The following is a 14,223-nucleotide window of genomic DNA, read 5'->3' as shown; positions in this document are numbered from 1 at the left end:
TTATTCACAAGAACTCACCCTGAAAAAACTGTTTTTCACAAAAAATAAGGCATACTGCCTGGATTTAAATATCAGCATTTTTATTTGAGCATTCAAGTTTAAAGATTTCAATAAAATCTCACAATCAATTTTGAACTTATAAATTTTCCAGATATTCCAAATAAGTTATGTTACAATGTTTGTTATTTAAAGCTTATTACATACAATAAAATTATTCCTCTATTATAAGATTTATATAAAGACTTGTGAACTCACATTTTTTAACAAACAAGACTTCTCTTATCATATGTTAGGAAAGATTCAATAACTGCACAAATATTAATGATAAAATCAGAGGTTTTACAGAATATTACGACTTTTTCAAAACTTTCACATCAAAAGTTTCATTCTTTCAGAAATTATTTAAGGTAATAATGAACAATTTTGGTTTAATGACCACATTAATTTTATTTCTTATTAGATTAAGCTTTTATTAAATAAAGGTAATACTAGCTACATAAAAATTTTGTGTAGGTAATATTACACCATTAGTTACGTTACAATTTTTGGTATCTATTTTATTTGTTATGTTTACAATTGCTATAACTTCCCTTTCCAGTTCTCATTATTATTAGTGGATCTTCTCAAATCATATAATGTTACTTTTTTGGCTTTTACAAAATATTCTACTTTATTTATCATTGCCTCTTGCTTGTTTCATGTATTAAGTGACAGAACTGAGTTAAAGATAAATTAGTAGTGTTAAAAATACTTCACAATATGTATAATACATTGTTTTTCCTTCTAATATACTTCACATTGTTATATTTTAGCTTTCTCTGCATGGGTTCAGTAACAGGAACTCACCTAGTAATCAGTTTGTTTTCTATAGTTTTCATGCTAGAATTTTCAAATTAATAAGCATATCTTCATGAAATTTTGCATATTGTTAGTAAACATTACAAGGCTTTCATACATAAAATAACAGATTTTTTTTAAATCTTAGGTTTTAAGTAATAGTTTTCTTATGTTCTTTTTCAAGCATTAGCTGTCAAACAAACAAAGTAATTTTAAGGTTAGAAATACTCTTATGCATCAGATAATTTTCACATTCCACAAGCAAGATATTTATAACCTCCTGATAATTATCAAATGTTTTTTTAGGAAAATCTTTATATTTTGTACGTTCTTTTCTCTACTATATTTCTGTACAGGTTGAGTCAATTTGAACAACCTCGTAACCACTATAAAAATTAGGAAATAAATATAAGTTATGCTTTTTTCATTCTAGAATGAAACATGAAAATTATAACATGAAAACACAAATATTTAGTCTAAATAACTTTAATCACATAACATTACATATTTATACATATTTTTTTTTTATTTTTAATATATTAACCTTTAAGCAATGCCTAATTAACATAACAAATTGCAATGTTACTGCATCCAAGATTATAAAAACAGCCTTTATAAAGTGACCTGTATTAGCTGTGTTTTGGTTGGCCAGGACTTTGTAAAATACAGTCACATTTCAGTTATAATACATTATATATGTATACACATTATTACTATAAACAACTATGTTTTTAAACATATTTTTCATAAAATACAGCAAATAAAGAAGTACAGCAAACAATTATTTCTTCTAATTATGAAATTTGTACTCACTTGCTGCTTGCCATAGGTTTCTAAGCCTTATCAGATTTTGTACACAAAGGATGTGACACAAGATAATTCTTTTTAAGGTTTCATACATACATTTTGAAATAAAAAATATCATGAACTACTATATTAATACCATAGAATTCCACTGTATTTTACCAAGCATAGTAACTAAGCTGTATTGGATCTAAAAAAAATATGAAATTTCAAACTAACTAATGTCTTACCTTACCCCTTGGAATCTAACATAAAACAAAAGTTTCCTGAAAAAATCAGGAAATCAGGCTGAGAAAATCACTAATGAGGACATTCTGAGCTTTTGATTGGTTGTACATGCATCACTGAGCAAAGAAGGTGTGCATATGCAAGTATTTTGAATAACTAAGAGGTGAGCAGGAATACATGGTTTAATTCAATAACTATATAACTATCTCAGGAAACAGAAGATATAAGAAGTTCTTATTTTACATTCCAGTTTTCCAATGTTGTCAGTTTGAATATATAATTCATAATAAACTATAGACTTTGTATTTGGACTTCACAAAAGTCTAATGTGAACTAATAATGCATTCAACATATCACCTAACACCCAAAAATTGATATTTAGAATTTTTCTTTTATATTTACTTTTAAATTAAAAAGTTTAATAATGTATAATACTAAAATTTGATACCAAACATAGTGACATACATTCATCAAATAGAATTTTGAATGCAAGTCAACAAACATGATGATACGGCCTTTGACCCATGTTGATATAATTAATCAGCATAAGAATATTCTAGCTATTTACTGTATGATTAAAATATTCATTTTATTTTGCATCTTCATATGCATTACTTTCTGATAATACTATTTGTAATGTCCTCTTACTTGATTCCACATCTAAAAAGCAACATGTGTCACAGCAGTTTCTCTCAGATGGTAGGCTTCTCTGAAAGTTTTAGTGCCAAAGATGTTTAATTGGTTTTCATTGCTCATACAATGTTTTTAAGAAGGATTATTAAATATTTTTAATACACAGTTACACTAATGTTACAAAATTCAAAAAACATTAAACTGTATGACAATACTTGAAGCTAACAAAATATTTGCACTGTATAAGGTACAGTTTAACATTGTTTAAAATGTTTAAAATATCTAGAATTACCATTTGTAAGTTTTTTAATATATGGCTTTATATAGATGTTTTTACATTGCTAGCTTAGTACAAGGATTTACAATTAACCTAAATTTCCTATGCTGACTAAAATTAGAAGATATTGTCATATTAAACCTATTTCAACAAAATTGTGTATCTTACACAACTCTGAAACCACCCAGTAACCATAATGGTAAAAATACTATATTCTGAAGTACTTAATGTATATTCATAAAATATGGCAACATTTTAGTAAAATTTAGTCTTTTGTAAAGTGAAAATCATATTTTTTTATTTAAGTATTTTTATTTAACACTCACTACAGACATCTTTTTAATAGTATATAAGCATTTAAAATTTTATATGGCAATATGAAAAATCCTGAATTTCCCCTAGTAAAGAAGTAACATTTTCTCTATAAGCATCTTCTCTTCTCTAATTTATTACACCAACCCTCCATGAAAGTTAATGCAGATTACTAATTATAATATGGTCATCACCCCAGTAAAGCACAGTGTTTATATCCCTCAATCGTATTTAGTTACAGAAATTAGAAAATCAGACACCTTTTGCCACACCAACCTGTGATATCCTTTCATACAGAAATTGCCAATAATTCTCCATGACATTTAATACACCATTACTTATAACTATAAGAAAGCCAAGATATTAAACCTGTTATATGACATATTATATTACATTATTTTCCCTACAGAAAACTGTTTATTTCATTTCCAGTACAAACTTCATTCTCATGGAAAACACATCAATGAACTCATATGGATTTCTAATGATTCTTGTCACACAGTAGCCAGATAAATTTGGATAATAGTTGGAGAATATTGTTTGCCTTTTGCATTATGTAATTTAATGAGGTAATGTGAGGTAATAATTCACCAAGTGATTTGAAAAATTTATAACAGGAATATCACTCATGATTCAAAGGGAAATAAAACAAAACCTAAGTAAAAGCAGATGCATTCTGTAATGATTTTTAAGCTATTTATAAAAAACAAATGAAGTTTGATGTTATACTTTGAAGTCATTCTGGAAAGAAAAAAAGAGGATCTTACTCTTTTTTCAAATTTCTTTTCCTGTTGTTATAAAGTTGTTAAATCTGTCCAACATTATATAGAGATACGTAGAGAAAACAACAAATAAAATATAGAGTTCTAGTAAAAAGAAAAATCTTTGATATTTATTTATTGGGTTTTAGATATTATGCAAATGAAATTTGAGATTTTTTTAATGAGAATGTTTGGTTAAAATAATTAATTCTAAATCCTGACATTTTTGTCTGCAAATCACTCCTAATGATTACTGACAATTTGCAATATTTTGTGAAAATACACAAAACATAATAGAAGTTATAGTATGGAATTTACACAGGTCATTTGAGGTCATGAACTTGGTCATTTTGAGAAACCCTTAGTGAGAGTTAAAATATATCTTTTTCCTGGAATGACTGCAAATTGTAACAGGAAATCACAGTTGTTATCCTAAACAGCTTAAAACTTGTAACAGTATACATCTATTTATAATTATTTTACTGCTTATTGAAATCTCTCTAATTAATAATCTCACCAAAGAAATTGTAAATCACTTTATGAAAGTGTAGCTCAGCTCACCTTATCAAATTATAATACATAACCTACTCACAAGCTTGTGAGGAATGTTTATTGCACTATGTAACAAAATTTTTACTTTTTCTTGTTCCTTGGCAGCAAGAGTTATTTCCCAATTGCCAATGCCTAAAGTAAATGGAAAAGACCTATTTTTTTCTTCAAACTTTGCTTTTGTGACCTGGAAGCGTATAATGAAAACACGATGGGACACTGTATTTGGGGGCTGATACATGAAAGTGATTTATATTACAGTTGCAAATCTCAAAAACTACTCACTTCTAAACATTTTTGTATAACTTCAGTATAAATACACGTAAATCTTGATTCATATGTTGTTTCATTCAGACTTTATGTAAATGAAAATGTACAAATTTGCCCATTTTTACATTGAAAATAGGTTAATTTTCTAAATTTAATTATTCAAGTCACAAAACAAAGTTTGAATGGAATAATAGTCATTTTCTGTAATTTTACAACATAAGCAATTAAGAAATAACGCATACTATCCAGGAACAAAATTTGTGTTACACAGTGTTATCAGCATTATTTTTCACCTTCTTTAATCTACCTTTATCTAACCTAATAAAATTCCTATTTTTACTTTCAAGTAACATTTATAACAACAAATAAATTATACACATGAAATATAGTACTCACCTGGGTCTTATTTTTTGTTCTCAACTGTCAATGAAATTTAAGCATACTTTTTTATGCTAATGGTACTACTACAAAATTCAATTTTTTATTTCATTATGTAGTAAGAACACAGAATAACAACATGTAAAAAGCAGATGATATTCTGTAACTATCATAACTGTTTTGACTTTCTAACTATGCAGTAAAGGTCATTAAGAATTCAGCTCTTCAATGTGTTTCCCATGGGAATAAAATTTGGACTGAAGTGAAATTCAGAGTAATATGATACAACAATTGATAAATTCAAACTCTGGATTTCTGTTGGCTATAAATAATACTCTACGAAACACCAGATAAAACTATTGGCAATTTATGAAAAAGAGGATATAACAAGTGGGCTCTGATTTTCTAGTTTACAGCTTGATAAAAAATAAGATTGAAGGCTATAAAAAGTATGCATTAATTAGTAATATCTATGTTATAATAAGTAATTTATGCTAAATTTAGTACTTTTTGAAGGGTAAGTAAATAAATTGAAAAGAGCAGACTTAGAGAGCACATATCAGAGTTCACACACTAGGGGAAATTGAGAACTTTTTTTAGCTATTTCCTCATAAATGTATGAGCTTAATACTTGTATTAAAATTGGATTTTGTTTACTATATTTTGATGCTAAGTTTATTATTATACACATTGAGAAAAAAGTGACATGCACACTTTGATGCATTCAACATAAAAAGGTTAAGTTATTAACAGAAAGGGTACCAAACTGATGAAAACAATGTATTCTAAACATTAAAAATAAGAATATCAGAAAAATATATTTAATTATTCATACTCATTATCAACAGAAGTTTTGTTTTGTTTGAAGAACGTAATTTGTTTTGATCAACCTTTTTCCAACCACAAAAAAAAGAGAAAAATCTGAGTTAGCCCTTTTTTTCTTTCTAGAATGTCTGCAGATTGTAACAGAAGACTACAAATGTTTACACTAAATAGCTTAGCTCTTTCCACATAGGCTTAGTCAAATTGACCAACCACATTATCACTTTATACTAATTTAAAGTCATCATAGTTTTGGTAATAGTAACTTTAAATATAGGTTAGCTTCACCAAATTTGGCAGACTTTTAAGTAAAGATCACAAATCTTTATATTGAAAAAATCAGATTTTTAGTGAATTATTGTTAATAAATTAAAAAAACAACTGTCCATGAACATACTGAGTCTTTTTTTTATTACACTGAGAGCAAAACAATTTTCATGTTAAGATTAAAATTATTTCTTTAACTAAAGTCTCAAATTAATTTGCATAATCTCCAAACCCTCAAAATTAAATTTCAAACGTTTTTTTTTTTATTTTCAGCAAAACTTTATATTTTATCTGCTATTTTCTATACCCTAACTCTATCTAGTATTAGTTAATTTGACTGACCTTGTAACTATGATAAAAATTAAGAAATAAATCTAAATTATCTTTTTTGTTCTAGAATTACTGCAAATGGTAATAGGAAACCATAAATATTTATTGTAAATAGTTTAATTCTAGTAACAGTATACATCTCTTAATATTTCTCAATTTTTTGTTTTATTAACCTCTGAACCATGTCTCAACAAAAGTTGAAAATTATATCTCAAGTTACCATACCAAACAGAATTATGCACAAGCTGCTCACTATTATATTTCATGACAACTTCTATTTTTATTTTTTCCTTATCTTACCTGATAAGTTTCTAATTTTTTACACTTCAGTTACTTTTATAATAATAAAGAAAGAAAGCAAATAAAAAAATGAAAAATCTCATAATAAAACACCAAACACTCTTTACAGTAAAGCTTTATATTTCAACTGTCAGTTTCTCTACAATAACTCATACTTGATTCTCAAGGTTGTAAGACAAGTTATCAAAGTAAAATAAAGGCAGTAAAGTGCAAAATAAAATGTACTGTTAGTTCTAATCAAAGAGTTTCAAAGGCCTTAAGGGTAGATTTTATAATTCTCACACTTATTTTCATTTGTAAACTTATTGTTGTATCTGGAAAAAAAAACACATTATACTGTCTACTTTTTTCAGTATGGATTACTAAGTGCCAAAGTAAAAGTCCCGAGAGAGTTTCTTCTACTATTTTCACACCTATTTTTTATGTTTATTCTACAATTAGTGGCTGAAGTAGGAACCTACAAAATATAAAGCAGTGAATCACTGCTCCTTACTTAGTTTGACCTCATCAATATCAAATAAGCACATGTAATGCAATTCCTGGAACTTTCCCTGCTTCAAAAACACAGTGGAGTAGGGTTTATTATTTATTGACAGTGTAATGGTTTTATTAACACAACTGTTTGAAGTATTATAAACTGCTGATATTATAACTTTGTAAAAAGTCCAAACTCATAAAATAAGTTGATATGCATAAATTCCCTACAGTCTATTCCAATTTCCACTCCGAGAGTACAGCGAGATAGAATTTATTGATTTCTTTACAGGAAAGTGGTTGTAATGTGAACTGTCTAAAGTACTTTATCATAGGAGACAAATATTTATGATATGATTCTGCAGAAAGTTGTATCTGATGTTAGTCAATCTCCTGGGTGGACAGGACTTAGTCTTAATACTGGGGTAAAAGTGTGTAAATGCTTATGAACATACTGCTTCCTACATTACCATGTTCACATACTATCCAATAAACACAATTTCCATTAACGTAAATATGGCCTGTTTAGGTTGAGCTAATATTTTTGGCTTAGCCTTCATGCTTATCACTTTAGAAACATATTATTCAGTGGTAACTTTTTGTTTGAATTTACAATAATATGTTTTAAAACTTTTCTATAATAAAACAAAGTACAAATCTATCACTCATAGTGCAATTGTATCAGTATTTTGTAAAATACAGTAACATTTTGATTACGATACATAACTTGTGTATTATTACTTTCAAATAAATACTAAGTGTCAGATATTTTCATTAAAACATAGAACAGTAAATAAGAAATGTTTGGAAAACAATGATTTCTACTATTTATAATGCTACAAAGTTTTTCTTTGTACTTGTGAGTCATAATTGCTAACTCATTGTAAGACTCATCCAAGTTCATACACAGAGAATGTGTGTGTGTTTTCTTAGAGCAAAGCCACATGGGCTATCTGCTGAGCCCACCGAGGGGAATCAAACCCCTGATTTTAGCATTGTAAATCCGGAGACATACCGCTGTACTAGCAGGGGCTACATAGAGGAAAAAAAATTGTTTCAGATCTTCTACATGCATTTTGGAATACAAATAAAATTGTAAATTACAATACTGATACCTCCAAATCCCACTCTAATTTACATCAAGTTTTCTAACTAAACCGCATTTGGGGTTGAAAAACATTTAATATCTGTTCATAAAATAGCCTTAATTGTAATAATTCAAATTTTCCAACAGTATAGGAGACATTTTCTCATATGTAACTCAGAAAGAGTGACAGAATAACAAAGAAGAAATGCAGAGCTTTCACTCAATTATAAAGTGATTGCTAAACAGAAGTAGACATTGATACACAAATCTTCGCAAATGATCAAGTGGCATGCAAATATCTCAGCAAATAGAAAAGGCAGGAGGTCCTTATTTTATATTCTAACTTTTCAGTACTGGAAATTTTAGTTTCTAATACATAAGAAACTATGAATGTTGTATTGTGGGTGTCATAATATATAATCTAACCAAATCGAGAAGGCATTGTACCACGTTACATTTGTTGAATACAAGTTGAAAAAAGCTTGATAAAATGCCTACTAATCCCTACCCATGTACAGTGATTTTAAGTCTCTTTAGAACCTGTATTTGTTTCTGCTTAATTTTATTGGTTTGTTTTTATTTGAACAGTGTCTAACTAATAATTCCATAACACAAGCTGTAAGCTACATGTAGCTGAAGCTAACATATTGAATAATGTAAAACACAAGCTAATTGTAAGCACAGCTCAAAGAGAAATAAATTTCTGTTATTTTACATTAATTTACCTGATCTAACGAGTTTATAATTTTCACACCTCAGTTCTTTTTATAACAATAAATAAAAAATAAACTTAAAAAATGAGAAATTTAGTACGTACTTTTGGTCCACTGACAAAATTTATGTTGACGTTTTTGTAATGATTGTAAAAGTATATAAAATACTTTTCAGTTACTTCAACTATGTGCTTGAAAAGGCAATATAATAATATCCAGAAAGCAAACAATGTCTTATAACTAGTATAATTTAAATGGTTTTCTATTAAGGTATAAGTGCACTACACAATCTGTATTAATTGATATCAACTTTCAATATGTAAGAGAAATAAGTAAAAGTTTCTATTTAGAACAACTTGGAATTACAAGGCTATTTGATAAATTAAAACTTTGTCTACTGATTATAAATTATTTAACAACAAATATCAGAGAGAATTACCAGAAATGTGTGAAAAAAAAAAGGTGACAGGTGAATGTGGTGAGTTTGACTTTTTAGTTTATACCAACATGAAAAAGAAGACAGTAAGCAATGAAAATTAGGTTACGCCTAATCAACACTTTTGCAACGAGCGACAGGTCAAAGGCCATCATCACATTTGTTGGCTTGCAATTAAAATGTTATTGAACTACTATTTCATAAATTTATGTTAACAAGTTTGGAATCAAACTGTAGATTATAAATCAAAATTTAAAGTTATATATGTGCTAAATTCTTAGGTTAAAAGTCAATATTAAAAGAACACACCTAAATGTAGGTTTTACTTAGTCATGCAGTATGTTGAATGCAGCATTTGTTTAAAATGAGATGTTTGTGATGTAAAAATACTAATTCTATAATTTTCTACAAATTAGGAACTCAAATTACTAATATTGACAAGCTAGAATATAAATTAAAAACTCCATATCGTTTTATTTTGCTGAAATATGACTTATGTACTGAAATCAAATTGTAGATTATAATTCAGACTTTAATATTATATGAGTTAATTTCTTAATTTAAAAGAAAATATTAAAAAAACATTTAAATAGATTTTAGTGAGTCATGTGGTATGTTGAATGCAGCACTTATTAAAATTAGATCTTTGTGATCTCAAAATATTATGTCTATAGTTTTGTACAAATAAGGAACTCATATTACTAAAATTTTAGTGTAATTAAATTTAACTCTCACAACTGTCTGCAGGCAGTGAAGAGTGACATAGATGTAGGACATTGTGGGCTTGAACACCCACATCTCGCTCTCCTAATTTCTAATCTTCTCATGTGAGAAGATTACTAAATCAAATTACTAAAATTTTAGTGTAATTAAATTTAACTCTCACAACTGTCTGCAGGCAGTGAAGAGTGACATAGATGTAGGACATTGTGGGCTTGAACACCCACATCTTGCTCTCCTAATTTCTAATCTTCTCATGTGAGAAGATTACTAAATCTATTTACTAAATCAAATTACTAAAATTTTAGTGTAATTAAATTTAACTCTCACAACTGTCTGCAGGCAGTGAAGGGTGACATAGATGTAGGACATTGTGGGCTTGAACACCCACATCTCATGTGAGAAGATTACTAAATCTATTTACTAAATCAAATTACTCCTAATTTCTAATCTTCTCATGTGAGAAGATTACTAAATCTAGTTACTAAATCAAATTACTAAAATTTTAGTGTAATTAAATTTAACTCTCACAACTGTCTGCAGGCAGTGAAGAGTGACATAGATGTAGGACATTGTGGGCTTGAACACCCACATCTCGCTCTCCTAATTTCTAATCTCATGTGAGACTAGAGAATTGAAGGTTAAGACTGATAGATGGTGTATACCCACCACAACGTGGGTCCTTCTTCTACAGTAATCTCCAAAACCTAGGATATATTTTATAATCTTATGTTGTAGCTTGTACCCTAAGATCTTTTTTCCAAAATGCAGCATATTTTGTTTAATCTTAATGTATTTTGTTTTGGCATAAAAAATTATGGTTATAAAATAATTAATCAGAGGTTTGGATTTGCTGTTTCTAATGCAAGTTTCCTCATGATTGTTTTTAATTATTTAACTTCATTTAAATGTATTTATTTAATTTCACACACACACACACGTGTGTGTACTTCATCAAAAATAGTATCCCTGTTCACCCCTTTCTATTTTTGAAAACGATCCAGTATATACTCTTACTACATTATATAACATGTGAATAACCATTCAACAACATAGAATATCCCAAGAGTAGTTTTTTCTGCCATTTAATCTGCAAAAAAAGCTACCACGTTCTTTCATCCAAGTTTTCAAAAAGGTAAGTTGTACCTTATATCTACTCAAAGTTTCATATTTTTTAAAACCTAAATACAGCTTAGTTACTATGATCAATAAATTATGGTGGAATTTTACAATATTGATATAGTAATTTATGATTTGTTTGGTTATTCAACTGCAAATATAAAACCTTAAAAAAATTTTCTTGTATATGCTCTACATGTGAAATTTTAAAAGGCTTAGGAAGCTATGTTCAGCATCAACTTCATGCAAAGGTCATAGAAAGAAGAGAAAATTGTTTGCTTTACTTCTTGATTCATTGTTCTGTATTTTGAGAAAAAAATTTAATAATTTACTTCTACATAGTAATAATCTATATACATATATAATGTATAATAATTAAAATGTGACTGTGCATTACAAAATACTACTCCACTAAAACACAGTCAACAAAGGGAAGACTTGAGGTCAATTTTATATTTCTGGATAGGTAACATGAGTGTATGTGCACCATGTCAATGCAAGTTATGTAATGTTAGCTAAGCATGATTTGAAGGTCAATATAATAAAAAATAACAAATATATATATAAATATATATTGTTATGAGACTCAAGTGACTTAAACTAAACATTTGTATTTTTGAGTTATAACATCTAGTCTTTCTGGCATGAAAAAAGCACAATTTATGTTTACTTCCTAATTATTAGTACAACAAGTTTAAAGAGCAATAAAACTATAAAAACAGATGTGAACTGTTACAAGCCTTCAGCAGTTTAGGATAAATAACTGTAATTTTCTGTTGCAATTTATAGTTATATAAATAAAGAATGATAATTTTGATTTTTTTCATACTTTTTTGTAGTGGCAACAAGGTTGGTTAAATCAACTGAGTTCATACAGTGTTAAGGTAAAGAAACTACTAGAGAAGTCTTATTAGAAAATAAAACAATAATTTTTAGTGTTATTTAGAATGTTTTGAAAGTTATTCATATGAATTTTGTTGATTTTAAAATGAAGAATAGTATTTGTATTATTAGCATGAAAAATTGCCTTGTTCTTGAACTAGTCAGTACTGGCTCCTTATGTTCACAAACAAATGTTTTGCAAGAATATATGATTTTAGTTTTTTGTTTTGTTTTTTACATACAAAATATTTGCAATATTTATTAAAAGCATATCAACTTTTGTGAAAAGATATTAAAAGTTACAGTATGCATTTTTCATTTCTGTCTTATACATGTAGTTCCATGATCTGTCAAAATGTCAGCTAATCTTGAGAGAGCTAAACTAGATATTTGGTTAACTAGATCTCATATATATTTACTGCATACAAAAACTGTAGGCAAGGTGTTTAACATGTGTCCTTACAGCTAAAATAAGTCATTTTAATGCTAAATTCATCAATTATTATGAAATTTTTTATAGCATTCATTTATTTTTCATATTTTAATCCACAATCAAATCATTGTAGATTTTAGTAACTATAATACTGATGTTCCAGTTTTGTTTTCAACTGATTCATGAAAAGACATTCAATATAACAGCAGTTGTTTTTATATTGATTACTAGTATGTTTATAATATATAAAATGTAATATAATATAACTTAAAATTAGTGATTTTTATATTTTACAACAAATTATGATTGATTAGTAACAGTAAACAGTTTTACATTACAATAAATTAAAAGGCTATTACCTTCTCCTTACAAGTCCCAAGAAGAGTAAACCTAGCATAATATAGCCTAAGTTACTGTACACATGGTTGAAATCACTAAACACGCCAACAGGATGGGCACACAAGAAGTTGTAGTAGCAAATATCTTCATTACCGGTGACATTAAGAACCTAAAAAAGTTAAAAAAATAAAAATTCTTCTGACACCAAAATTAAGAAAAAAATACAGGTAGTTAAAAACTTTATAATATGCTTAAAATCTTTATAAAGGAACTAAAGATAAATCTTGATCAATGATCTTTTTATTTTTACAAATTATTTTATTACAGTAAAAGTTTTCTTAAATTTAATAGTGGATTTCAGTGTTTTTATAAATTGAGTTCTACAGTGTTATTCAATACTGTCACAAAGTTCATTTTAAGTAATTAAATGCTGATGGATTAAAGCAAATAAAATTATGCAAGTTAATAATTTCAGATCTTCATGCAGAACTAGAAATAAATTATGAATGAAATAAACAAAAATAAGAAATATATGTGCCTCACAGAAAGTATATCCGTACTTCAACAACCTGTAGGTAACTTCCATCTTTCATTATAATAAAACGCCCTTCAATTCAAGTACTTTGAGCAAATATAAAACACATAATAAATGAACAGAAAGTGAACACTGGATAGTACTGTATACTGTAATTATATATAGAGCATGACCATGAATTAAAAATATATAGTACCTTAACCCTCTTGCTGCAAGTAGGTTAAAGTTCACACATCACAACCTTTTAGAAAGTCACATTCAAAATTTAATTAAATTACTTGATTATCAATGCATAAGAATAAAGAGAGTAGAAAAAATTAGTTAATAAACCAATTTTTAATATCATACAGGTTTTTGTTTCTTAATTTTAAAGTGAAATATTCAATGAAACCCTCAATCTCCTCTTGTATAATGATTGTAACATTTGTTTTCTGGATCTTACCCATTCTCTAATGTATTTACTGCCCCTCTCTGAAGTTAGGAATTTAATGTAAACTACATACTATAATATAGGTATTACTAAAGCAAAGTATAATTCATATAGCTTTCAATCTTCTTTGTGTATTAAGGTAAACAAGAAAGTCAGACCAACTTCCCATACTTGCCTATCACATCCTCTCTTTCACAAACAGATAATATTTCTCTGTGATGTTTTATATCATTTACAACCAATAAAAAGACAAAAGTTTTAATATACAAAATGATGTATTATATTAC

At 27.6% G+C, this 14,223-nt stretch overlaps 1 protein-coding gene across 5 annotated transcripts in view; it reads right to left on the bottom strand.

The window, feature by feature from the left end:
* LOC143225198 (SID1 transmembrane family member 1-like) overlaps positions 1-14,223 on the bottom strand; it is a 201,657-nt gene that overhangs the window by 60,010 nt on the left and 127,424 nt on the right. For all 5 annotated transcript variants that reach the window (XM_076454195.1, XM_076454194.1, XM_076454192.1 and 2 more), the window contains one exon: positions 12,992-13,140. In XM_076454195.1, coding sequence (XP_076310310.1) covers positions 12,992-13,140 — 149 coding nt within the window. The remainder of the gene's footprint in view (positions 1-12,991; positions 13,141-14,223) is intronic.

The sequence above is a fragment of the Tachypleus tridentatus genome, chromosome 9 (assembly GCF_004210375.1).
Source record: "Tachypleus tridentatus isolate NWPU-2018 chromosome 9, ASM421037v1, whole genome shotgun sequence".
NCBI lineage: Eukaryota > Metazoa > Arthropoda > Merostomata > Xiphosura > Limulidae > Tachypleus > Tachypleus tridentatus.
This window is presented reverse-complemented; position numbering and strand designations above follow the sequence as displayed.